Source organism: Equus quagga, unplaced genomic scaffold (assembly GCF_021613505.1).
Source record: "Equus quagga isolate Etosha38 unplaced genomic scaffold, UCLA_HA_Equagga_1.0 HiC_scaffold_265_RagTag, whole genome shotgun sequence".
Lineage (NCBI taxonomy): Eukaryota > Metazoa > Chordata > Mammalia > Perissodactyla > Equidae > Equus > Equus quagga.
The window spans coordinates 576-28,511 of NW_025793368.1; the positions used below are offsets into that span (position 1 = coordinate 576).

The 27,936-nt window shown below is 45.5% G+C and overlaps 1 protein-coding gene across 1 annotated transcript in view; it reads right to left on the minus strand.

Moving 5' to 3' along the window:
• Positions 1-715: 715 nt before the first annotated feature.
• LOC124232130 (uncharacterized) overlaps positions 716-27,936 on the minus strand; it is a 42,059-nt gene continuing 14,838 nt past the window's right edge. Inside the window, exons 3-15 of the mRNA XM_046649092.1 lie at positions 24,107-24,394; positions 23,759-23,990; positions 22,059-22,225; positions 9,268-9,587; positions 7,989-8,041; positions 6,835-6,909; positions 6,188-6,292; positions 5,339-5,529; positions 3,819-4,027; positions 1,965-2,033; positions 1,447-1,521; positions 1,270-1,349; positions 716-754 (exon numbers count right to left, since the gene is read on the minus strand). Of these exons, the coding sequence (XP_046505048.1) occupies positions 742-754; positions 1,270-1,349; positions 1,447-1,521; positions 1,965-2,033; positions 3,819-4,027; positions 5,339-5,529; positions 6,188-6,292; positions 6,835-6,909; positions 7,989-8,041; positions 9,268-9,587; positions 22,059-22,225; positions 23,759-23,990; positions 24,107-24,242 (1,725 nt within the window). The 5' untranslated portion in view covers positions 24,243-24,394 and the 3' untranslated portion in view covers positions 716-741. The remainder of the gene's footprint in view (positions 755-1,269; positions 1,350-1,446; positions 1,522-1,964; positions 2,034-3,818; positions 4,028-5,338; positions 5,530-6,187; positions 6,293-6,834; positions 6,910-7,988; positions 8,042-9,267; positions 9,588-22,058; positions 22,226-23,758; positions 23,991-24,106; positions 24,395-27,936) is intronic.

Below are 27,936 nucleotides of genomic sequence, written 5' to 3' on the forward strand. Positions count from 1 at the left end.
TTCCTACAGAAACCAAAAAAACACTTGTTTGGGGAGGTTTTCCAGGTTTTGCTTGTAAATCAAGATGAGGCAGTAGGGATCTCATCAAGATGGCAGCATAGGCAGACTCTGAACTCACCTCCTCCCACAAACAGAACTGGGTTACAACTGTTCTTGGAAAAATTACCCTGGAGAGAAAACTGGAAACTGGATGAAAAGAACCCCCACAATAAGTGACAGTCCTGACTGAGGCGGAAGAGGCAGAAATTCCTTCTGGAGAGAAAAAGCCACCTTCACAAACCACAGACCTTCACAGCCAGTAGGGCAGGAGTCACCCTAAGGTACACAGCCCTCCCTGGAGAAGTGGGGACCTGAGCAGGGGCCTGTTACTGCCATAAGCATGCTTCAGACTCAGCACAACTGAGATGAGTGCCCTACTATTTGGCTTGGCTGCCTATTAACTGCAATGGGGCAATACCCCCAGAAAAGCTATCAGATGAAAGCAGGAAAACACCGGGTCTTAAAGGGCCCAGGCACAAATTCAGCCATATCAGAGAGAAACCTAAAATCACCAAAAAGAAAGCTGCACAGTCCTTTGGTGAAAAGAGACTCACCTGGTAGGCTCTGGGTGTGTCTCTGTGAGAGGCGAGACATCTCCAGAGACAGACATTGGTGGTGGCCATTGTTGTGACCTAGTACAGGCATGCTGACAGGTGCTGGCAGACAGCATTGAAGTCCTTCCCCTGCCCGACAGCCCGGGGGTCAGCCAAACCAACTAGAGCACAGAAATAATCCAGATCAGCCAGGGCAGGCAGCCTGCCCTAGGGAACTGCCCTACACAAGAGCAAGCCCTCAGGCTACTTGTCAGCCTGCATAGACTGGCTGCTTTGATCCTCTGCAGGTAGGAGAGTGTGTCCACCTCTATGGGGCAGGGACTGTGTGAGGAACAGGTGAACTGTGGGGGGTACTGTTGGAGAGGTGGGGACCTCTGCAGTGGGGTGACAGGTACATCCCAGGGAGTCAGGAAGTGTGCACGAAACAGGGCTTTGTGATGGGGGGCACAGAGGAGCTAACGCCAGAGACCTCGTGACCCAACCCTCTCTGATGACAGGGAGACGGAGACCTCAGGCAGGAAGGAAAATCTCAGAAAGTGATGTGCTTCCTGACTCAGAGGGGCCCAACTTCTCTCTCCACATCAGCAGGGCTACAGGGAGGGACTGAGTCCAGCTCAGACACAACCTCCTGCAGCTCAGGGCCTCAACAGCCCAGGGAACATGGACGGTGACTTACGCAGAGCCTGCATCACTCATCACTGTGTTGGGCCTGATGCCTCGGCTGCCACAGGAGGCTGGAGGCACTGCTGAGAGGACCTTTGCCAAATGCAGAGAGCTCAGGGCTCAGGGCAGGACTCTCTCCTCCCCACCCTCAGGAGCCTGAACCCCCGGACCCACCTCCGGGCTCACTCACCTCCACATAATCCTCCATTGTAGCATCCAGCAGCTCAAGGGAACTGAAGAATGTCACCAGGGAGGGGACGACACCCTGTGCCGCCATCGGGATGGGCATGGTGATGAGCTCCCAATCTTAGGTACCCCCATGAACCCTCCTCTGAAACCCCTCACCTGAGCCTCCTGCCCACCCCACACTCCCATACACAGCAGCCTAGGATCCTCGGGACACCCCAACACCCACAATCCCCTCCTGCCCTCCCCTCCAGGAGCACCAAACCCCACCAGTCACGTCCCAGGGCTGGCTGTCGGCCAACACCAGGGGGTGTGGCCCCTGCCCCTCCCCACCCCAAATCTGTCCTGCTGCCAGCCCTTCCAGGCCTCCCCCTGCTCACTGCCAATGCAGGCACTTCAGGCTCTGTGGCTATAGGAGATGCCCTGGAGGAGGAAGGCCCCTCTCCTGAGGGAGGCCTCCAGCTGGGAGGGGGAGCCCCCTCTCCTCTGACTCCTACACCCCTCCCCCACAGTCACCCTCACCTGCTGCCGCTGCCTCTCCTGGGCTCCCTGGCGGGCCCTCTCTGCAGTCTCTAACACGGAGGTCGCCTCCTGTCGGGGCCGAGGACAGGGTCAGTGCGCCCATACTCCCCTCCACATGTCCCCCAAGGCCCCTGAACTCAGACCCTGGCCATCGGCTCCAGTCCCCTGCTGCCTCTGCTGCTCCCACCTCCAGGGTGCTCTGATTCTAGACGAGTCCCGGCTCCAGGACTCACTCCTGTGTGACCTTGGGCCTGCCCAGGCCTCCCTGAGCCTCTTTGCTCATCTGAAAAGTGTGAGGAGAATGTCACCTGCTTCCAGGAGTCTCCTGAGGACTCAGAGTCATTTGCGTATCATCACTGCTCTCCCCTCACATCTCAAGGAGCCAGCACAGATCTCCTCACATTCCTGTCCTCCCTTGGATGGTAGCACCCCGCTGGGAGGCCTGCCTCTGATCATTTCCCTCCACTTCCCAGAGGAGGAGACTGAGGCCCCCAGAGGGGCAGTGACTTGCTCAAGGACCCACTGAGGAGAGGCTGCTCCCCGTCCCAGTCAGAGGCCCTGTCCCTGCTTGCTTCATCGCAACCCTGGCTCCAAATCTGACCAAGGCCCTGACCTCTGGACTCCCAGGGTGTGTCCAGACCCCAGCTGAACAGACAGGGAGGGGAAGGGCAGGGTGTCTTGGGGGGCCTGGCCGAGTGGCTCTGGCATGCCCCACTCTCACAGGGCTCTCTGACCCCAGCCTGGGCCGAGCCTTGCCATAGCCTCACCTCCTAGGATCCCCTCACGTGGTTCCCATCCCCTCACCCCTCTTGTCCTTCCAGATCTCCAGCCTCCAGTTTACCATCAGGAGCAGCTTCCTGCTCACGTGCTGCTCTCTCCTGCACCACTTCTTAAAGTTTCAAGAACTATTACTGAGGCATGGGGAAAAAAAGAAAGAAAAACTGTGGGGTGCTTGAGGGGCAAATCCCTTTTGTTTGAAAACCCAGCAGATCCAAACTGCCTGGGGCCTGGATGAGGGATTTCACTCGGGTGCTCTGAGCCCTAAGGTACCCTTGGGACTCGGGAGGGGGCCTCTCCTCTTGTGCCCTGGGGCCTCCATTCCCATATGTCCCAAACAGATCTCTTTGGAACAGTGTCAGTTTCAGCTGGATAGAGACTTCCGTTTCTGCAAAGGAAACACTTGAAACTCTCCACCTGGACTCAAGGCAGGATCTGGTCTGCAAGAAAATGAATCCTTGTGGAAAAACTGATGGCCTAAGGGCCCTGAGAGACTCAGAGACCCAGCACGCAGCTCAGTCTCTGTTCCCTGCGTTCGCTGTCTCCCAGGTGGTCTCAGCTGACCTTGGGGGACATGCCGGCTGAATGCAGGCTGCCTGGTCCACCTCATGCTCATGATGCTTGGCTGGAGAGCAGCCTACCCACCTGGAAACTTGTCTCCAGGTCTCTGAGATGGTTAATGGCAGGGCTCTGCAGAGCGGAAAGGATGGTGTGGAGGGAAGAGAAGTTTCCTAAGCCCCAGCACTCCTGGGGAAGGGAAGAGATTGAGCTGTGAGGGGGAGCTGGAGCTCTGCTGCCCCTGGCTTCTGTCCCCTCATGGACTTCTGTCCTGGAGCAGACAGATGCCCAGGGAACCCAGGGAGGGCACACCTGACACCCAACGAGTAACACTGCCAGGCACAAGGATTTGTAGTTTAACACAGTGAGCTTGTCCCCACTGGGACCTCAAGTCAAGGTCAGGGAGAGTCGAGGGACAGTACAGGGACTCAGACCAGAGACTTCAATCCTGAGAACTGAGAAACAAGAGGCAATTCCCACAACTCCAGAGAGGTCCTCCCTGGGCATTCCACAACTTACCTCAGCTTCCTGGATCCTCCACAACCGTGGCCCCTCCTGCGGTGTCATGCTTGTGTCCCTGAGGCAGGTGGCAATCACATGGTTGGCCACGGTGTTGGTATGTGTCATATTCTCTGGGATGAGGATGCCAGGTACTCGCAGTCCCTGTTGTCTCTCTGGGAACAGATGGGCCCAAGGCAGTGGATGGGCACCAACTTCTTCAACAGCTCCTGTGGAAGATTTGGAGTATCACCTGGTCCTGTCACACCCCAGCTCAGTGTCCACAGTCTCACATAGTCCCAGTCAGGGTGGGAGCACAGCTGGAGTTCAGGAAGCAGAGGATGTGGTCTGAGGCTTGTGGGAGTCCCTGGGTTTTGTCTGTATCCACAGAAGCCTCCTGGGACAAGATGACACAGGACACGGTACTGTGGAGAAAGGAGGGGGCATTTTCCCCCAGCCCTGTCTCACGTCCTCCAAGCTCCAGGATGCAGCCCACACCTACCCACCTCTAGGGCCATCTTCCCCTCATTCTAGTCACCCTTGGGTCCCACTCCCCATTCCCATGCACATTCGCCCGAGGCACTGCCAACCACTGGCTTTGATTCTCTCCACTGTGGTCAAAACATGTCAGGTGCCTAATAAGTGCTGAAGATGACAAGGCCACCTGGGAAGATGGGTGATTGCCTCATGGACCTGGCAGCACTTCACTGAGCACCCATCCTCCACCAAAGGGCCAGACTCTGCCCAGCTTCCACTCTCTTCCACCTCATTCATCGGCACAGCCACAATGTGCAGCACTTGCACTGAGTGTCTGTGTTTATTGTCTCCTGTTCTCTAGTGGGCAGGGAAGGCTTGGGGGGAAAGAAAGCTTCCCAGGTCACAGTGTTGGTAAGGGAGGGAGCAGAGATATGGACCCAGACCATTGGATTCTGGAGCAGGGAATGGCAGGTGTGGGGTGGCTCATGGCACCGGGAAGGCAGGGGCCACCTGCCCTATGAGCGCTGCTGCTCACTGCAGCCATCCTCATCAGCTGCTCTGCCACCAGCTGGGGAGAGAAGTCCAAGAGGTTCGGTTTCTCCTCTCGCAGCTGGTCCTCGGTGGTCACGGCCCAGGGGCAGGTGGGCTCTGGGGCTGGATCCTGCGGGCTCCTGACTGCTGCAGATGGAACTGGAAGTCTCAGTAGAGCCCAGCGTCCAGTGGTCTCCAGTGCAGGAGCTGGCACTGGGGCTGACTTTAATGGTGGCCCTTCCTCCAGCCTTGCAGGGGCTGACACAGGGGATGCTGGCTCCAGCTCTACCACAGGTGATGGGACTGGAGGTGGAGCTGGCTCTAGCCCGGGGGCTGGAGCTGGCTCTGGCTCTGGCTCTGGAAGTGGCAGGAGCTTTGGAGGTGGCTCTGGAGCAGGGTAAAGAGAAATTTTCACCCACACACCTGACAGTTTCTGTAACTTTCCAAAGACAGGAAAGACTACACTGCCTTTAAGAGAACTCCAGCCCATAAACCCCAGCACAGGCAGTTTCCCCACACTGCAGTCCCCTCACCTTTCTGCTCAGTCTCAGTGTCCATGAGATGCTCCAGGTGGCCCGGCAGAAGGCAGGCTTGGCCCTCTGGGTCTGAGCCACCAGAGCTGACATGAACAGTGGCCAGCTTCACCGTCAAACAGGGAAACTGCAGGGGCTCACTGAAATCCTGTCCTTGGTCCAGCCATCTTCCCAGCATCAAATAGATAGTACTGGGGGGAGGCAGATGGGCCACAGGGTGAGAGGCCTGGCCTTTGCTTCCACACTGCCCTCCCAAGGCACTCTCATTTGGACTGGGGCCCTTGTGCCTTACCATGCCTTCCAGGGGAAAGCCCCATCCCAGCCTTGAACCCTGCCTGGCTTTCCTGGCAGTGGCAGGCCTGCTCCTGCAGCAGGTTTAACACAGAGTCTGTGGCAACCTCTTGTTCCCACTGATACTCTTCTCCCAAAGGCCCAACGTCCACCTCAGCTCTCCATGCACGTGGGCTAATGGAACGAAGACTCAAGCAGATTTGTGAGCAGCTTGCTCATGCACCACCTGCTCTGGAGCTGATGGTGGTGGTCACAAGGGGTGGATGTGGAGACAGGGAGGCCAAAGGAGCTGGGACTCTGGTGGCGATGGGTCTCTAGGGGACAACTCAGCCCAGACTCCCTTCTGGTTCTCAGGGGGCCTGGGACCCATACAAAGCTCTCTTATACTCCTGTCCTCTTTGAGAAGAAGCTACCAGAACTTAACCCTCCCATGGGAATCGAAAGATAATTGAGATGCAGTGTTCTTCCAGGTCTGGCAAAGCCACGGCCCGCATATTCTCCCCCTACCCTCTCCTCTAGAGACAGGAAACCCTCCTTCTGGACCCAAAGACCACTCACTTTTGTAGGTGGTCCTGTGGTCCATCCCACTCACAAAGGGGGAAGATGCCTCCAGATGTCCAAGAGGGTATGAAGGCGTCACACAGGATGTATGGTGGATGGGACCTGTGAATGATGTCAAGAGTGACTGACTGTCTCTCTGACTAGAATTGAGGCCCAGACAGGGTGTCTGCTTCATTCACTGAGTTACGCTTAGTGTCTCCAGAAGTCTAGTGTGGAGTAGGTGTTTAATACACATTGTTGAGTGAACTCCAACTGGAACCATCCCAGATATCTGAGTGGGTCCTGGGGCCCCTTTGCTGCCTCAGAAATCCCTCATTGGCTATGTGAAGGGCAAGGACCAGGACCAGCTGGATGGAATCTCAAACTCCTTGACAGTGTGCTCTCCAGGTGCTTTATCAAACTCAGAAAGGCCACAAGTCAGTGATGAAAGAGGAAGAGTAAGTTTTATGGGAGACAGAGAAATAATCACCATGAACAACCACAGCCTGTCCCACAGCTCTCTCTGTAAAGCCAGGCACCAGGAACCGCTTTCCATGGCTGGTTTCATTCATCCCTGGGAGAACCCTATGATGTTCATTGTCTCCCACCCCACTTTTCACAAGACCAGAGTCTCAGAGAGATGTGCTGACATTCCCAAAACTTACAGCTGGCCATGGGCAGAGTCACCACAGTGCTGAGGATGAGGCGGGCACTCGCTTAGTAAACAGCTGGTCCAGGACCTGGTGGAATGTGCTGAAGGCTGAGTAGTTGCACACGAAGGTGGTGATGTTGCAGATGATTCTACCCAGGAAGGCTGGGACCATGGACTCTGACAGCTTCTCTATCACTCCTACCTGGAGAGCATGCATCCTGCAGGCCTCATTTGGATAAAAAATGGACTCATCTTCAGGCTGGCTGGGACCAGGAGGGACATAGTGTCAGTGGCACCATCTCAGGGTCCTGGATTAGGAGACCCCTCTGTGCCCAGTCACCTCAGACCAACCCTGGTCATTCTTGGTGGCCTGGTGCATCTACCCTCTGTCCAGGGACATGGAGTAACTGAAGCCCTCTGCCATCTCCTTGGCCATCTCCTATCTCTTTGGCCATCTCCTGTGTGCAGCTCTGCAAAGACACTGCCTGAGGGACAGGACAGACGGTCTCAGGGGCCTGCCTCGACTTGGTTATGGGGAAACTCCCACCACAGAGCAGGTACAGAACGCCTCCTGTCACAAATCCATTGTGAAAGGAATCTTCATTCCCTATTTCACGTGTTTAGTTTCCCCAAGAACACCAGGAGCCATCCCCTCTTCCTGTAATGCGGCACTAGCCCCTACTCCCACAGCCAGAAAATTAGCGCCCAGCTTCAAACACCACCAGATCCTGAAGTCAGTTCCTGCCGAGGCCTCCCATCCATTCTGTAATTCCATGGTAACTCCTGAGGTCTCCTTTCCCCTCAGACCCAGCTCCCAGCCTACCCTTGGCTTCTTAGAGGAACAGTGGGATTTCCCAGAAGCATTCCCAGCCTGGGCAAGAAATGTTTTGAAATGTTCTCTTAATTTTCAAGGACAGGGGATATTGGTAGAAGTCATTTGGATGTGTATGTGCAACAGTTTTGATGTAAATAGTATGTTTTTCAGACAGAGATCAAAGAGTAGGGCTACTGGGTGTAACAATGAAATGGATACACTGATCCAATGTTTTCATGGTGTGAAGTTTTAGAGAGGAAATATCATGGTTAAGAGCAGAGAATATCCAGCATTTTATGTTGAAATTCCAGCTCAATCACTTTGTAGATATTGGTAGTGGGCAAGATACTTACCTCGTCGGGGCCTCAGTTTCTTTATCTGTTGTTGGCAAAAATGATAAGTGTACCTAATTGGTAAGGACATGGAGAGAATTAAAGGAGTTGATGTTTGAAAAATGCTTGGAACACGTAGCACATTACAAGCACTGTACCTATATATTATAAATGAAAATTAATTCTTCTGACTCTGTAAGCACCAGTGGGGAGAATATTGCCTGGATGGACGTAGAATGCAGTCCATGATATAGGATGAATCAGTGAATGAACAGCACTGTTGAAGGCATTACCAATGACACATCCGCCTCTCTAGGGACATTCCCAAGCATAGTCACACCCAAGCATCCCTCCTCTGTCCTGCATTGTCTTCTTTGATTCTATCCAGGAATCAGGGAGGCTTCTTGAACCCCGGTACCCACACCCGCTAAATGTTCTCTTCTCTCTCTCAGCAGACCCAAGTGCTTGTCCTAATGGCTGCAGCTCACAGGGTCTGCAGTCTGATCCTGGTTTTAGATTTACAGTGGTGCCAAAATATCCTGGGTTTTTTTTTCCTTCTCACCAAAGACCCCCAGTACATAGGTGTATACTCTAGTTGTGAGCACCTCTGGTTGTGCTGTGTGGGTTGCCACCTCAGCATGGCCTGATGAGCAGTGCCATGTCCATGCCTGGGATCTGAAGCAGTGAAACCCTGGGCTGCTGAAGTGTAGCACATGAACTTAACCACTCTGCCACGGGGCCAGCCCCCAAAATATCCTGTTTTGTCATAAAATCATACCAGCAGGAGCTAAGGCATGGGAAATAATCAGATCTTCTGGGGTTGAAGTTTTACAAGGCAGCTATGATGAACAGTAAGAATATTTGGATGGTTCCAAGAGAATTACTGAGGTCATAGACCAAGGATTCCAGGAATGGTAGGATATAAGAAGAGAAATTAAACTGAGGGCATGGTGATGTGGCATCACTTCCGATCTTGGGGAACGGGTGTTTATTGTCTGAGAGTGTGAGTAAAATCTAGTCACCAGAGATTTGTGGCGGGTTAATATGTTTCTGAATTTCTCATTATTGAATATGATCCTTTGGGTTGATGGAAACATCTGGGACAGGGGAGTCAGCCCCTCAGAGTTGGGCGGATGACAATGTCACTACTGATTCAAGCTCTAAAGGAGCCACCAACATCAAGTTGCCAGTGAGAGACACTATCTGCTAAACATATCCCTAGCAAAGCACATATATTTACAATATAGCAAGAGCTCTTACAACCCAACAGAAAGAAGACAAACAACACTACCCTGCTTACCAGGAGACCGCAGAGCAGGCATGTGATGAGCACCAGGAGTCCCGCCAAGTAAATGAGGATGATGGCCCAGAAGGGGAAGTCTAGGGTGATAAGCGCTGGGCTGAGCCAGCTCCTGTCATTCCTCCAAGGCTCCTGCTGTCCCCGCACTGTGTCACAGTCCTTGACACGAGTTGGCCAGCTTTCATCATCATCCAAGACCCAGTGTGCATGGTTCTCTTTGACGCACAGCATCAAGATATTCCCTTCCCACCCAGGACTAGGGCTTTCTTGAAGCTTACCAGAGTTCTCAGTCAAGGCATTGTTTCTGTTGGGAGAGTACCCTGAAAGTCAATAAAATGGAATACATGTGAGTGTGTTTTACTTTTTTTTTTATCAATATTATGATAGATTACAACCTTGTGAGATTTCAGTTGTACATTATTGTTAGTCATGTTGTGGTTACACCACTTCCCCCTTTGTGCCCACCCCCCAGCCCCCATGCCCTTTTCCCTGGTAACCACCGATCAGTTCTCCTTGTCAATATGTTAACTTCCACCTATGAGTGGAGTCATATAGAGTTCGTCTTTCTCTGTCTGGCTTATTTCGCTTAACATAATACCCTCGAGGTCCATCCATGTTGCTGCGAATGGGCCAATTTTGTCCTTTTTTATGGCTGAGTAGTATTCCATTGTGTATATATACGATATCTTCTTTATCCAATCATCAGTTTCTGGGCATTTAGGTTGGTTCCACGTCTTGGCTATTGTAAATAATGCTGCGATGAACATAGGGGTGCAAGGGACTCTTGGAATTTCTGATTTCAGGTTCTTAGGATAGATACCCAGTAATGGGATGGCTGGGTCATAGGGTATTTCTATTTTTAACTTTTTGAGAAATCTCCATACTGTTTTCCATAGCGGCTGTACCAGTTTGCATTCCCACCAACAGTGTATGAGGGTTCCTTTTTCTCCACAACCTCTCCAACATTTGTTGCTCTTGGTTTTTGCCAAACTAACGGGTGTAAGGTGATATCTTAGTGTAGTTTTGATTTGCATTTCCCTGATGATTAGCGATGATGAACATCTTTTCATGTGTCTATTGGCCATACTTATATCTTTTTTTTGAGAAATGTCTGTTCATGTCCTCTGCCCATCTTTTGATCGGATTGTTTGTTTTTTTGTTGTTAAGCTGTGTGAGTTCTTTGTATATTATGGAGATTAACCCTCTGTCGGATAAGTGGCTTGTAAATATTTTTTCCCAATTAGTGGGCTGTTTTTTTTGTTTCAATCCTGTTTTCCCTTGCCTTGAAGAAGCTCTTTAGTCTGATGAAGTCCCATTTGTTTATTCTTTCTATTGTTTCCCTCAACTGAGGAGTTATAGTGTCCGAAAAGATTCTTTTGAAACTGATGTCAAAGAGTGTACTGCCTATATTCTCTTCTAGAAGACTTATTGTTTCAGGCCTAATCTTTAGGTCTTTGATTCATTTTGAGATTATTTTGGTGTGTGGTGAAAAAGAATGGTCAATTTTCAGTCTTTTGCATGTGGCTGTCCAGTTTTCCCAGCACCATTTGTTGAAGAGACTTTCTTTTCTCCAATGTAGGCCCTCTGCTCCTTTGTCGAAGATTAGCTGTCCATAGATGTGTGGTTTTATCTCTGGGCTTTGAATTCTGTTCCATTGATCTGTGGACCTGTTTTTGTACCAGTACCATGCTGTTTTGATCACTGTAGCTTTGTAGTATGTTTTGAAATCTGGGATTGTGATTCCTCTGGCTTTGTTTTTCTTACTCAGGATTGCTTTAGCAATTTGCGGTCTTTTGTTGCCCCATATGAATTTTAGGATTCTTTGTTCAATTTCTGTAAAGAATGTCCTTGGGATTCTGATTGGGATAGTATTGAATCGGTAGATTGCTTTAGGTAGTATGGACATTTTAACTATGTTTATTCTTCCAATCCATGTGCATGGACTGTCTTTCCATCTCTTTATGTCATCGTCAATTTCTTTCAAGAAAGTCTTGTAGTTTTCATTGTATAAATCCTTCACTTCCTTGGTTAAATTTATCCCAAGGTATTTTATTCTTTTTGTTGCAATTGTGAATGGGATTGAGTTCTTGAGTTCTTTTTCTGTTAGTTCATTGTTAGTGTATAGAAATGCTACTGATTTATGTATGTTGATTTTATACCCTGCTACTTTGCTGTAGTTGTTGATTATTTCTAATAGTTTTTCTATGGATTCTTTGGGGTTTTCTATATATAAGATCACGTCGTCTGCAAACAGCGAGAGTTTTACTTCTTCATTACCTATTTGGATTCCTTTTATTTCTTTTTCCTGCCGAATTGCTCTGGCCAACACCTCCAGTACCATGTTGAATAGGAGTGGTGAATGTGGGCACCCTTGTCTTGTTCCTGTCCTCAGAGGGATGGCTTTCAGTTTTGTCCATTGAGTATGATGTTGGCCGTGCGTTTGTCATATATGGTCTTTATTATGTTGAGGTACTTTCCTTCTATAGACATTTTATTGAGGGTTTTTATCATAAATGGATGTTGGATCTTGTCAAATGCTTTCTCTGCATCTATTGAGATGATCATGTGGTTTTTGTTTCTCATTTTGTTAATGTAGTGTATCACGTTGATTGATTTGCGGATGTTGAACCATCCCTGTGTCCCTGGTATAAAACCCACTTGATCATGGTGTATAATCTTTTTGATGTATTGCTGTATTCGGTTTGCCAGAATTTTGTTGAGGATTTCACCACGGAGCTGGCCGCTGGAGCTCCACCCAGCTCCAGTCCTCTCCGAGGAGATCTCCGGCAGTCCTGAGCCCCGTTGGGCAGGCAGCGGCAGCCAGCAGGCCGCGGCGCTGCTTGGGATTCTCTCCGGGACTTTCCCGGCATTGTGAATGCTGGGCGGGGCCCCTCCGCTAATGGCAGACAGAGAGTTTTGTCTGCTGCCCGGGCGGAACTCTGGAGCTTCCCCCCTGGGCCACAGAGTCAGCCTCTGGAGGTCTCCACAGCCCCAGTCCTCTCCGAGATCTCCGGCAATCGTGTTTTACTTTTTTAAATAAAAGTTTTCAAAAACACAGGAAAGTAGAACAGTATTGGAAACATCGATTGACTAGATTTAACAATGTAAACTTCATCCAATTAAAACAGTATTCCATCCAATGTGTAAATTATTCACACTTGCCACCTTTGCTTTCTCCCACATTTTCCTTGAAAAATGTTTTTTATTTAATTATTTTATTGAGGTCATATTGGCTTGTAACATTGTGTAATTTCAGGTGTACATTGTTATATATCAGTTTCTGTATAGACACCATCGCACTCACCACTAATAGTGTAGTTTTTTTCCGTCACCATAAATATGTACTCCTTTACCCCTTTTTCCCTCTTCCAAGCCCTTCCCCTCTGGTAACCACCAATCTGTTCTCCTTTTCCATGTATTTATGTTCCACATATTGGTGAAACCATAAGGTGTATGTCTTTCTCTGGCTTATTTCACTTAGCATAATACCCTCAAGCTCCATCCATGTTGTCACAAAAGCACAATTTTGTCTCCTTTTATGGCTGAGTAGTACAGCATAGTGTGTGCATCTATCTGTCTATCTATCTATCTATCTATCTATCTATCTACAACATCGTCTTTATCCATTCATCTGTTGATGGGCATTTGGGTTGCTTCCACATGTTAGCTATTGTGAATAATTAATAAATCTCTGAATTGTTAATTTCATGTTCCTTGGATAAATATTCAGTAGTGGGATAGCTGTGTTATGTGGTATTTCTATTTTTAGTTTTTTGGGAAATCTCCATACTGTTTTCCATAGAGGCTGCACCAGTTTCCATTCTAAGCAGCAGTGTCTGAGGGTACTCTTTTCTCCCCATCCTCTCCAACATTTTTGTCTTGTTAATTGTGGCCATTCTGACAGGATAAGATGATATCTCATTGTAGTTTTGATTTGCATTTTCCTAATAATTCATGACACTGAACATCTTTTCATGTGCCTATTGGCCATCTGTATATCTTTTTTGGAAAACTGTGTGTTCATATCCTCTGCCCACCTTTGTTTTTATCATTTTCTTTTATTGTGGTCACATTGGTTTATAACATTATGTAAATTTCAGGTGCACAACTTCAGATATTTTCATTTCTGTGTAGATTACATCCTGCTCAGCACCCAAAGACTAATTACAATCCATTGCCACACACATGTCCCTAATCACTCCTTTCCTCCTCCTGCCTCCCCCCTTTGCCTCTGGTAACTACCAATCCAATCTCTGCCTCTATGTGTTCGTTTGTCGTTGGTTTTACATTCTACTTATGAGTAAAATCATACTGTATTTCACTTTCTCCCTCTGAAATATTTCACTGAGTGTAATACCCTTCAGTTCCATCCATGTCACAAATGGCTGGATTTCATCATTTCTTGTGGCTGACTAGTATTCCATTGTATATATATATATACTATATCTTCTTTATCCATTCGTCTCTTGATGTGCACCTCAGTTGCTTCCAAGTCTTGGCTATTGTGAATAGCACTGTGATGAACATAGAGATGCATGTACCATTCTGCACTTGTCTTTACATGTTTTTTGGATAAATACCCAGCAATGGAATAGCTGAATCATATGGTAGATCTATTCATAATTTTTGGAGGAATCTCCATATTGTTTTCCATAGTGGCTGCACCAGTTTGCACTCCCACCAGCAGTGTATGATGGTTTCCTTCTCTCCACATCTTCTCCAACACTTATTGTTTCCTATCTTCTTAACTATAGCCATTGTGATGGGAGTGAGGAGACATCTCTTTGTAGTTTTGATTTACATTTCCCTGATAGTTGATGATGTTGAACACCTTTTCAAGTGCAGGATGGACATATTTATATTTTCTTTGGAGAATTGTCTGTTCAGATCTTTTGCCCATTTTTTAAATTAGGTTGTTAGTTTTTTGGTCTTGAGATATATGAGTTCTGTGTATATTTTGGATATTAACCCCTTATCAGATATATGATTTGCAAATATCTTCTTCCAATTGTTAGAATGTCTTTTCGTCTTGTTGATGGTTTCCTTTGCTGTGCAGAAGCTTTTTAGTTTGATGTAGTCCCATTTGCTTATTTTTTCTATTGTTTCCCTTGCCCTGTCAGACATGGTACTTCAAAATATGCCACTAAGACTGATGTCAAAGAGTGTACTGCCTATGTTTTCTTTAGAAGTTTAATGGTTCTGGGACTTACATTCAAGTCTTTAATCGACTTTGAGTTAATTTTTGTATATGGTGTAAGATAATGACCTACTTTCATTCATTTGCATGTGGCTGTCCAGTTTTCCAAACACCATTTATTGAAGAGACTTTCATTTCTCCATTGTATGTTCTTGGCACCCTTGTTGAAAGTTAGCTGTCCAGAGATGTGGGGGTTTATTTCTGGGCTCTCGATCCTGTTCCATTGAACTGTATATCTGTATTTGTGCCAGTACCACGCCATTTAGCTTACTATAGCTTTGTAGTATATTTTGACATCATGGAGTCTGATACCTCCAGTTTTGTTCTCTTTTCTCAGGATTCCTGTGGCTATTCGGGGCCTTTTGTTGTTCCATATAAGCATTAGGCTTCCCCATTCTGTTTATTTGAAAAATGTTGTTGGAACTTTGATAGAGATTTCAGTGAATCTGTTGATTGCTTGAGGAAGTATGGACATTTTAACTATGTTAATTCTTCCAATTCAAGAGCACGGAATATCTTTACATTTCTTGTGTCATCTTCAATTTCTTTCAACAATGTTTTATACTTTTCATCATACAGATATTTCACCTCTTTTGTTAAGTTTAATCCTAGATATTATATTCTTTTTGTTGCAACTGTAAATGGGATTGCATTCTTAATTTGTCTTTTTGCTACTTCGTTGTTAGTGTATACAAACTCACCTAATTTTTGGATGTTGATTTTGCATCCTGCAACTTGGCCATATTCATTTATTATTTCTAAAAGTTTTTGGGTGGATTCCTTAGGGTTTTCTACATATAAAATCATGTCATCTGCAAATACTGATAGTTTCACTTCTTCCTTTCCAATTTGCATCCCTTTTACTCTTTTTTCTTGCTTGATTACTCAGGTTAAGACTACCAATACCATGGTAATAAGAGTGGTGAATGTGGGTATTCTTGTCTGCTTCCTGTTCTTAGAGGGGCAGCATTCAGTTTTTCTCCATTGAGAATGATATTAGCTGTGAGTTTGTTATATATGGCCTTTATTATGTTGAGGTACTTTCCTTTTCTACCCATTTGGCTCAGAGTTATCAGAAATGGATGCTATGTCATGCCAAATGCTCTCTCTGCATCTATTGGGAGGATCATGTGCTTTTTATTCTTCACTTTGTTAATGTGGTGTATGATGTTGATTGATTTGCAGATGTTGAACTATCCCTGCATCCCTGGAATGAATCCCACTTGGCCATGGTGTATGATGTTTTTAATGTATTGTTGTATTTGATTTTCTAGTATTTTGTTGCAGAGTTTTGCATCGATGTTCGTCAGTGATACTGGTCCATAATTTTCCTTTTCTGTGATGTCCTTGTCTGGTTTTGGTATCAGGTTATGTTGGTTTTGTAGAATGAGTTAGGTAGCTTCCCCATCTCTTCAATGTTTTGGAAGAGTTCGAGAAGGATAGGTAATAAGTCTTTGAATGTTTGGTAGAATTCACCAGGGAAGCCGTCTGGTCTTGAGCTTTTATTTTTTGGAAGTTTTTCATTACTGTTTCATTCTATATCCTGGTGACTTCTCTATTAAAATTCTCTAGTTCTTCTTGATTCAGTTTGAAGGTGGTATGTTTCTAAGGATTTATCCAGTTCTTCTATATTATCCAATTTGTCAGCATATAGCTTTTCATGGTATTCTCTTGTAATATTTTGCATTTGTGAGGTGTCCATTGTAATTTCTCCTCTTTCATTTCTGATTTTATTTGAGCCTTCTCTCTTGTTTTCTTCGTGAGTCTAACTAAAGGTTTGCCAATTTTGTTTATCCTTTCAAAGAACCAGCTCTTGGTTCCATTGATTTTTTCTATTGTTTTTTAGTCTCTATTTCATTTACTTCTGCTCTGATTTTTACTTCCCTCCTTCTACTGATATTGGGCTTTATTTGTTTTTCTTGTTTGTTGACATAGACCTGGATGGCTATAAACTTCCTTCTTAGAATTTTGCTGTTTCGCATTGATTTTGGCATGTCATATTTTCATTTTTGTTTCCAGGCAATTTTTGATTTCTCCTTTGATTTCTTCATTGACCCGATTGTTGTACAGTTGCATTTTGTTTAATCTCCACATATTTGTGGCTTTTCTGATTTTCTTCCTGTAGTTGATTTTTAGTTTCATAACTTTGTGGTCAGAGAAGATGGCTGGTATTATTTCAATCTTATTAAATTTATTCAGACTTCTTCTGTGGCCTAATATGTGAGCAATCCTGGAGAATGTTCCATGTGCATCTGAAAAGAATGCGTATTCTGTGGTTTTTGGATGCAACGTTCTCTATATCTACGAAGTCCATCTGATCTAAAGTGTCGTTGAAGGCCAATATTTCCTTTTTGATTTTCCATTTGCATGATCTATCCATTGGTGTAACTGGAGTGTTAAAGTCCCTTACTATTATTGTTACTGTCTATTTCTCCTCTTATATCTGTTAATAATTGCTTTATATATTTAGGTGCAGAGATATTTACAAGTGTTATATCCTCTTGTTGGATTGTTCCCTTTAACATTATGTAGTGCCCTTCCTTGTCTCTGGGTACAGTTCTTGTTTTAAAGTGTATTTTGTCTGATATAAGTATTGCCACCCTAGCTTTCTTTTCTTTGCTATTTGCATGGAGTATCTTTTCCCATCCCTTAACTTTCAGGTTGTGAGTGTCTTTAAGTCTGAAGTATGTCTCTTGTATACAACATATGTATGGGTCTTGTTTGTTTTTATCCAATCTTCCACCCTATGCCTTTTGATTGGAGCATTTACTCCATTGACATTTAAAGTAGCTATTGGTAAATGATGCGGGATCGGTGAGCCGAGGAGTAGAAAGAAAGATTTCTTAGACTCTCAAGATCTGGCAGTAGTGCTCTTTTATTTAGAGAATAGTGTGGAATAGCATGGGGACAGGACCCATGGGCAGGCAGAGCTTCTGCTGCTGCCGCTTCTGCTGCCCCCGCTGGCATGGGGACAGGACCCATGGGCAGGCAGAGCTGGTGCGTGGGGACAAGACCCACGGGCAGTCAGAGCTCCTGCTGCTGCCGCATGGGGACAGGACCCATGGGCAGGCAGAGCTCCTGCTGCTGCCGCTGCTGCTGCCCTGAGTTGAGGGTTAGGGCTAATTTTATAAGGCATGGGTACGTGACTTATTTTTACTGGAGAAAAGAAAAGATGATGTAAAAAGTCATTAAATGATTTCAGTGCAGATGGGGTCTGGTTATTGTGCGGTCATATAACTTTAGATACGAATCTGGCCATATAGATCGGCATGTAGGTGAGGATGCCCCGGGCTTCTCTCCCTGGGGCAGTCCTAATTCATACCATAAAAAAAGTCCACTGGGTCATATAGTTTGGCATGTAGGCTAGGTCACCTTGGGCTTCTCTAGCTGGGGCAGCCTTATTCCACATCAGTAAATATGTATTTACTCCTATTTTGTTATTTTTTTCTGGGTGTTTTAGTAGTTCTTCTCTGTTCCTTTCTTCTTCTCTTGCTCTATTCTCTTGTGTTTGGGGGCTTTCTTTAGTATCATGTTTGGCCTCCTTTCTCTGAATTATTTCTGTCTTTATTACAGGTTTCTGGTTTGTGAATACCATGAGGTTCTTATGTAATAATCTACATATATAGCAATCTACATTGAGTTGATGATCTCTCTAGTTTGACTTCTTGCTAAAAACTCTACTCTTTTACACCCCTTCTCCCACATTTTGTGCTTTTGATATCAAATCTAACCTCTAATTTTGTGCGTGAGTATCCATTACCTTATTATCATTGAAATAGGTAAATTTAGTTCTTTTGTATTTTGACCTCCATATTATCTTCATAGGTGGTTGATCTGCTACATTTACTGTATTTTTGCCTTTACCAGTGATTTTATTGCCTCTTTATTTTATTAGAATTTCCTTATCACTACTTTTTATCTTCTCTTTCCCACTTAGATAAGTCCCTTTAGCATTTCCTGTAAAACTGGTTTCTTGGGGATAAACGCCTTTAATTTTTGCTTGTCTAGGAAACTCTTTCTCTCTCCTTCCACTCTGAGTGAAAACCTTGCTGTGTAGAGTGTTTTTGGCTGTAGGATTTTTCCTTTCTGCACTTGAAATATATCCTGCCACTCACTTCTAACCTGCAAGGTTTCCGCTGAGAAGTCAGCTGACAGCCTTATGGGCTTTCCTTTGTATGTCACTTGTTGCCTTTCTCTTGTGGCTTTTAGGATTCTCTCTTTATCTTTAATTTTTGACATTTTAATTACAATGTGTCTTGGTGTGGGCCTCTTTGGGTTTATCTTGTTTGGTGCTCTCTGTGCTTGCTGTACTTGGATGTCTGTTTCCTTCCTTAGGTTAGGAAAGTTTTCAGCTATCATTTCTCTGAATAGATTCTCTCACCTCTTTGTCTTTCTCTTCTCCTTCTGGGACACCTATAATATGAATGATAGTGGGCTTAATGATGTCCCAGAATTAACTTAGATTGTTGGTTCTTTTTAGTTCCTTTTTCTTTTATCTGTTCAGCTTGGGTGATTTCCTCTACTCTTTTGTCCAGCTTGCTGACCCATTCTTCTGTATCATCTACTCTGCTACTGAGTCCCTCTAGTGGATTTTTCATTTCTACTACTGTATTCTTCATTTCTGATTTTTTTTATATTTTCCAATTCTTGGTTGACGTTCTCACTGTGTTCATCCAATCTTATTCCAAGATCAGTGAGCATCTTTATGACTTTTTCTTTGAACTCTTTGTCAGGTAGATTGCTTATTTCCACTTCATTTACTTCTTTTTCTGGTTTTTTTCCTGTTCCCTTGCTTGGAATGTATTCCTTTACCTCCTCATTTTGCCTCTTTCTCTGTGCTTATATCTATGTATTAGGTGGGTCAGCTACGTCTCCTGATCATGGAGAATTGGCCTTATGTAGGAGATGCCTTTTGAGGTCCAGCAGTGTGCTTCCCTCTCATCACTAGTTCCAAATGTTCAAGGAGTGACCCCTGTGTGGGCCACATGTGTCCTTCCCTTGTTGCAAGGTTGCTTTTGCTGCAGGTGCCCAAGGAGTCCAGGTTGTCCCCATGGCTGGCTGGTTGTAATTCTCAGCTCTGTGTGCTGCTGTTCTGGACCCTTCAGTCACTTTGTTGCATTTGGGGACAGGCAGCACCACTGGCTGTAATGTCTAAGAGCACATTCCTGTTGCAGTTTTTCTGTTAAGTGAGTAGGACTCCAGTGTGACTGGTTGCTAGGCTCAAGGGGTTACAATTGCTGTAGGATTCCAGCCTGCAAGGCTGTTGTCAGCTTTCTCAGGTTTGCAGCTGAGGGGGGCTAGCCGCAGGAACCAGAGCACCCAATTGTTTCAGGCTTGGGAAGGAGGGGCTGATCCCATATGTGGCTGTTTGTAAAGCACAGGTCTTCTGTTGCTGATAAGCCCCATGGCCCACAGGTCCACACACACTGTCAATACACTCCTGGCACATGAACACATCCCTGCTCCCTGGAGCGGACCCAGTCACCACACTGCAGAGGCTCCACACATGCTTCGCCTAATGCCCAACCCACTCCAATGATCCTCACACGTCCTGCCCTGAAGAGGCAGAGCTACTTGCCTGCCTGCAGCAGATCTTGGCACACAGCCTATGCAAGTCAAAAGTTGCCTGAGGGCTTGCTGTTGGGTGGGGCCAGTCCCTAGGGTGGGCCACCTGCCCTGCCTTAGCTGGATTAAATACTTGCTGTAATAGGTGGGGCAGATTCCCAGGCTAACAGGCCAGGGGAAGAACTCCAATGGCATCAGCCAGCATCTGTGTCTGCACTCCTGTACTGGATCATGATAACGGCTGCCACCAATTTCTCAGTCCTTAGAGAGCTCTCACATCTCACAGAGATGCACCCAGAGCTTATCAAGTGAGTCTTTCTTCATCAAAGGACTTTGCACCTTTCTTTCTGGTGATTTTAGGTTGCTTTCTGAAACCTGTGAATTTGTGTGTGGGCCCTTTAAGAGGGCTTTTTCAGCTTATGTCCAATAGCTTTCCTAGGGGAATTCCCATTCTATTTACTAGCCAGCAAAGCCAGATATTCTGAGACTCATCTCAGTTGTACTGAGTCTGAAGGGTGCTTATAGCAGTAATGCTTCCCAGTTCAAATCCCCCACTCCTCCAGGGAAGGCTGTGTACCTTAGGGTTTTTCCAACCCAGATGTGAAGCTCCATGGTTCATGAAGGTGACGTTTTTATATACAGAAGGAATTTCTCCCTCTTCTACCTCAGTCGGGACTGTCTCTTGTTTTGGGGGTCCTTTTTATCCAGTTCCCACTTCTCTCTCCGGTGTAATTGCACAAAAAATGGTTATTGGTTGGTTGTTTTCATGCGAGGAGGTGAGTTCAGAGTCTGCCTATGCTGCTATCTTGACACCAACCCCTCACTAAAATAATTAAAGGCAAGTAGACATCCTGATGTTTCACCCCATTTCAGTTTGCATGTCTGAAAAATTTGGACACTTTGCTACATAATCCAAGGCCGTTATCACACTACAGGAGTGTAACAAATTAAATCAAATTTATATTTCTGGGCACAGAGGACTGAAATTGGGCCAAGCCATCTTATGATGGGCGGGGGGGAGCATGGGTCACTAGTTGGTAAGCCCATTGGACCTCTGTAAATTTGTAAGTTCCCATTCAAATGATTTCTACTCTGCATAGAAACACATTTATTGCCTTCTCCTTTACCACATTGGTTTATATTCATATGCCAGGATTCACCTACAATGGAATTTCCTTCAGGAAGCCTTCTCTATTACAGCTCCCAAGTATGGACTGGTTCACATCATATCATTTATAATTTCAATCACCTATTCTTGTTATTGCCAGCTACACCATCAACTTCGCAGGTTAGGGACACAGAGCACTCATTGGGCACTGGGGAGAGTTGCAAATCTCCCTACATGTGCAACCTCTCTCCAGGCAACTTCTTAGTGATATATTGTCCAATATGGAGTATCAAGTGCCTTTTTAAATAAAAATTAATTTTAATTAAATAAAATTAAAAATCAGGTACCTTAGTAACATTAAAATCAGCATTGATAAAAACCAGTCACAACACCACCCTTCAATTAGTTGGTAGCCACATGTGGCTTTGTACTGGATAGCACAGATATAGAACATTTCCATCATTACAGAAAGTTCTAGTGTATCCTTCTGATATAGAGCAGGACTTGGCAAAATACAGCCCATGAGTCATCAGGCCCATACCTATTTTCATACAGCCCATGGATCAGAAAACAGGCCCATCCTGTCACATCTGCCAAGGCTGGTTCACACACAGCTGAAGGTCCTCCATGGTCATCTGACCAAGTGCTTTCAATGCAGAGATAATGAAGCAAGTGTCCAGACGGGGAAGGTGACTAGCCTGAGACCACAGAGCCATCTGAGAGAAGGCAAGTGCCTGCAATCTCCCACTGGGAGCCCTTTTCTCTCCCTCAGTGGTGGGAAAAGCCTGGGGGACTATGCCATCTCCTGCTGATCTGAGAAAGTTGAATGCTGTCCCATCCACAGGCATCCAGATTCCCAGGAAGGACCCCAGGTGTGGAAGTTGGAAATGACACTCAAATCCAATGTGCAGGGAGCCTTACCATCCATGAGGACACTGTTCTTGTCCAGGGCAAAGCTCTGCAGCTGGGTGCCACCCTGCGTCAGATACAAGAATTCCTCACAGATCACAACTCTATCCATTCTGTGTCCCAGTGGTGATAAGTTACACAGGGAGGCCACCCTACTGTGGTTACTGCAGGGGACAGACCTGGAAGGGCACAAGGGGTGAACAAGATTGTCTGGAGTTCTACCCTGATTCTAGATGCCCTGCTTCTAGGGCCTATTTAAGAGAACTTTCAGCAAGGATGTCAACATTTGTGTCTTCCCTATCCAATAGAATCATTATTAGCCCCAGGTGGTTTCTGAGCACTTAAAATGTGGCTAATGTGTGTGAGCGAGGAACTAAATTTCTCATGTCATGTAAGTTAATGTAATTAATTTATAAATAAATAGCCACAGGGAGAACGTTTCTGAAATGTCGGAGTAAGGACTTCTGAAAATCCATGCAAACAATGAGAACACTGGTGAAAATGGTAAAAATCAAGTTTTACAGAAGTCTAGAAGTTAACTAAATGCTTGCAACAATCTGAGGAGTGTATAGTTAAGAAAGACAGTGGAATGTGGGTAAAGGGAATAATCTCAGTGGCATTAAAATTTGTGCTGTTCCCATCCTACTCTGATCATAGCCTTAGTAACTTGGAAAACCATCAGTCTCAGAACCATGGTAGATGTAAAAACCAGCAGCCTAACAGGCATAATGGGTTTGGAGTTCACAAAGACCCATCCCCATTGAATTTCACCATCTGACCTACCTGGCAGCTCCTTGTAAATGTCCAATTTTGGGGGCTTCTCTTGAGTTGACTCAGAGCTTGCTCAGTGAGGAGAGCCTCCCCTAGTGTACTTACCAGAACAATCAGTGGTACATGTTTCCTATTGTAGCTACCTGAGCAAGCTATACTAGTTGAGGCAAGTGAGAGGTGAGTGAAAAACTGAAAAGAAAAATTAGGAGAATGACATGTGTATGAGGGCTCTGAAAAGCTCCAATGTATTGGTGAGGATCTAGAAGGTCACAAGTGTGCAGGGCTCTGTGCATGCCCAGGAAAGACTAGATAAGGTCTCAATCTCTCACTTCTAGCTGAAAGTGTGGCTTCCTATCTGGAAAATTGATTCCTGTAACTGGCCATATTAATAGAATAATGGAAAAATGCCACTTGATCTTGATACAGACATACAAAAGAGAATTTGACAAAATACAACATCCTTCATGATTAAAAAAACACTCAACACATTAAGAACAGAAAGGAACTTTATCAATCTAATAAGTAAAATCCTTGAAAACCGACAGGTCATATCACAGTCGATGGTGAAAGACTGATAATTTCCCCCTAAGACCAGGGACAAAACAATGTTGTCGGCCCTCGTTTCATATGTTATTTGCCCTGAACTAGAGGTTCTAATGAGGGCACTTAGGCAAGAAAAATTTTAAAAAGGCATCTAAATTCAAAAGGAACATGTAAAATTATTTCCTTTTGCAGATGACTTGATGATTTATATAGAAAACCCTAAGAAATGAAAACATATAGTATATGAATCAGATCTAAAATAACAAGAGAGGGTCTCCCTATGGAGGTTTGAGGAAGGTGCCCCCCAACCAGAACTTGGGCTGATTGTTAAAGAGGAAATAAAATAGAACAGTATAAGTAATGATCATTGTAATTCTAAGCTCTGCATGAACACTTACCACTGACAAAAAGGCTGTCCTTGATCAGGTGGTGGAGGCCCCTGTGTGACATGGTGGGTCAGCTGTTTCAGATCCCAGGAATGCTGCTCTCGGTCACACGGGGTCTCTGTCACACTCTCTGTCATGAGCCACGGGGTGAGCATAGTAGGTGCAGACAGAATCCACACCAGTAGTTGCCCCATCCTTCTGAGGCCCAGGGAGAGAGGGCCTCTAGAGAGATATCCTGAAACCTCTGAAAATGGGGGCCAGAGTGAGGAAGGAGCAAATTGGCAGTCATTGTGAAGACTGAAAAATGGAGTAGTCACCAAAAGTGGTCATGACTGGCAAATTCTATGGAAAGGAACTTACCTGAGGGAAACCAGTTTACAATCCATATATAAGGGGCCCAGGCTACTCTTCCTGAACAAGGATCAAAGCTGTGGAGAAAGGAGGAGGAGGGTGAACAGGAGAGACAGTATGTGGGGAGTGGCTGGCTGGGACTCATCTTACCAGAAGCTGAGGGCACCAGGGTCTCATCAGGTGCTGCAGGACTCTCCCAGTGGAGTTGAACGTGCCTGAGCCCTTGCTCATGTCTGTTGAATCCTGGAGGTTGGAGATGCTGAAGTTGAGGGTGAGGGTCTTCAGGTCGTGCCTCAGCTGCAATAAGACATGGGGAGAGATGGCCATCACAGAGAGCTGGCCTGAGACCAGATCAGGGGCCCACATTCATTATAATCTGTTGTCTTCTCTCCCAGTGGCACCACCACCCACTGATGTGGTCATCCATGTTGAAGCCAGTATTTCTGCTCAGATCCTCCTCCGTCACTTCCTAGTAACACCAATTCCACTTGCAGAATGGTCCTCAGTACATTTCTTCTCTCCATCCATGTCCCAGCTCAGTCTTATCTTTTCTCACCAGAAACAACACCCTAACAGACTCACTGGATGCTCTGTCTAAAGGATGTTCTCTGCCTTGAACATTAGAAAAAATTTTTGAAAGGAAAACCTCACTAGGAGCACTCCTGCTCTAGTAACACCCATGGCTCCCTGAGGTCTTCAGCATTAAGTTTACCTTTCTTGACCTGGCACTCAATGCCCTTCTAGATCTGGCTCCCGCTGACTCTTCAGCCTCATTGATCCATTCACTCTGAGTTTGGCTTTGTGCTTCAGGAAAACCAAATTCCTATCAATTCTTCCATACACTATCCTGTTTTTGCCTACTGGGCCTTTCCTCATGGAATTCCCTCTACCAGGAACACTCACCATACCCTATTTTCCTAGGTAACTCTTACTCATTCTTAAAGATCCCAATTAGGCAAAACTTTCTGCAGAAAGTCCTTCCCCTTCAAATGATGCTAGGTGCCTCTCATCAAAGCATCCCCCGCTTGTGTTATATTTGTTTCTTAATTTGACAAGACTAGGGGCTCAAGGACTGGCATCTGATTGAATTATTGCTATAATCTTTGTCATCAGCATGACTGCTCTAAAACCAGAATTCCATACCTTGGCTTCCCAGCTCCTGAGTAATAATTGGCTGGTAGATATGTGGGGCTGGAGAGCTTCTCTTGGAAAGGAAGAGGGGCCCCATATACTTGTGGTGGCTTGTGGTGGGTCTGGTTATGAGGGAGTAGGCAGGAACATGGTGCCTGGTTCAGAAGCTGTGGAAAGGGCTGTCATCGGGGGTGGGGGGACAGAGCTCCACACAGAGTGGAGAAGCCCCCCAGGCTCCTCTGTGCTCCACTAGTGTCTGTTCCAGGACAATCATCCACAGGTGAGCCATAAATGTGAGTGACGGAAGGAGGGATTGTGTGAGTAGAGGTAAGAGCAAGCCTGTGAATGAGATGAACCCAAGAGAGTGAATGTGGTTGAAGAGAGAGATGGGACAAAGAGATAGGTAGAGGCACAGACAGAGGAGATACTTGGAAGGACAGAGGAAGAGTGGACAAATGGAGGATCAAAGGCAAAGCAGGAAGAATACACACAAGGAAGAGAAGTTGGAGCGATGGGAGGAAAGAGGATGGAAGGAGAGAAGAAGGAAAAACAGGCGAACAGGCAGAAGGACAATTGGACAGATTGATATCTGGACAGATGGTTGGATGGATAGATGGAAGGAAGGAAGAAAGGAAGGAAAGAATGGATGGAAGGAGCGAGGAAGGAAGGAGTCTGAGAGGAGGCAGAACTGGGAAAATAACACTCCCAAGTTCAGAGGGTGCTTTGACGGTCGGTTAAGCCTGAGAATACAGGACCCCTAACTCCCAGGCTTGTGTCCACCTGTCCCAATGCTGCCTGTTATTTCTCATACAGATAAGCATATGGATATAGAAGAAACTTTGACCCCTACCCTCACAACACACAAAACTCCATTCCTGGACACTTTGACCTAAAGGCGAAAGGTAAAATAATAAAGCTCCTAGAAGACAACATAAGAAAACATCTTCAGGACGACAGAGTAGCAAAAACTTCTTAAAGAAGACCCCTCACACACACACAAAAACACTCTCTCTATAAAAAAAAAAAAGTTGGTAAACTGGAATTCATTAAAATTTAGAATTGCAGTTCATGAAAAGACACATTACAAGAGGGATTTTGCAAGTCACAGGAAGGGAAGAGATGTTTCTAATTCTAGTAGTCAAAAGAGGATTTACATACAGAATACATAAAAACTTTAGCATTACAATAAGAAAAAAGGGAAACAACCCAATTTGTTAAAAATGGGCAAAAGACTTGAATAGGCACTTCACAACACAGAGCATCCCAATGTCTAACAAGCATATGTAAAGGTGCTCAAATCACTAGTTATCAGAGAAATGGCAATACAACCACACTGAGATCTTATTCACAACGGCAGAAGGATTAAAACCAGGTATTAAAAGTTGAACTATGGCAGCAAGAGGAGGTGAGGCTGCAGAGCAAGTGGAATTCTCACACATTGCTGGTAGGACTATGAATTTGTACAACCACTTTGGAAAACTGTTTGGCAGGATCTATCTAGTAAAGCAGAGATATACATACAAGGTGACAAGCAATTCTACTCTTAGATATGCAGTCAACTAAAATGCAAACATGTAAACCAAGAGAAAGGAGCAAGAATGATTAGAGCATCATTCTCTTCATTCCTCCAAAGTAGAAAGTACTCAAATATCCACCTACAATAGAATGGATAAATCAATTCCACTATCTAGTTCATGGTGGTTTTAAAAATTGGCCACAAATTCTTTGAGACACATCCCATGAATATGTGAGGTTTAGGTTCCCTCCCCTTGAGTCTAGGCAGGCGTGTACCTACTTCAATCAACAGAGTAGAAGCGTTGCTCTGTGGAAGTGGTGTGATGTGACTTCCAAGGACATGCCACTCTCAGGAAGCTTGCTCAGGGAAGCCAGCCAACAAGCTGTGAAGAGCTAAGGCCTCTTGGAGAATCTCCTCATGGAGAATCTGCAACCAGGGCACAGCCACCTTCATAGCAACTGCTACGCTGGCGATCAGGTGATAAGACTTCATTCCCAAACAGAAGATGAACCATATGCACTGAAGAAAATAGACCACCAACACAAGCCCTGACGCACACCATGTACATTTATACTTGGTATCTCAAGACCAGGGGCCAAGATGAGGAGGCAGGAGTTCATCCCCAAATTCTTGTGATTTTATCCAATACCAGACAGACTGTGCTCATCAAGGATTTCCTAAACGTCCTCCCTTCCTCAAAGGAATCTCCACTTCTAGATACTGACATTAAGTTTCCTCTGGTCATATATGATCACCAACCCCAGTACAGCCTTTGTATCGGCAATATCTGAACACTATTTGATCAAGTCACTTGGAACCCAAAAGTGGAAAAGAAGTAGAGCAACTTTCAAGTGAAGTTTCCATCTCCATTGAAATTGCACTTGAGATGTACCATTGGAAAAAGAAAATAGCCACTTTTCAAAACAAGATATGTAGGTGCCCTTGTGAACGATCCCAGAGGATTTTGGTCTTCAAGACATCCCAGCCAAGGTACCATCCATGTGAGTGAAAGAGCCTCTAAATCATTCTAGACCCCAACCATAAGAGAACAGGGAAATTTCTCTCTAATAAATTTCTAACCCACGGAATCTGACTAATAAAATGGTTACTGTTTCACTCCACTAATTTGGAGTTCCATGTTATGCAGTTATCAATAACCAAAACTAATGTGTTATGCAGTAATAGATAATCA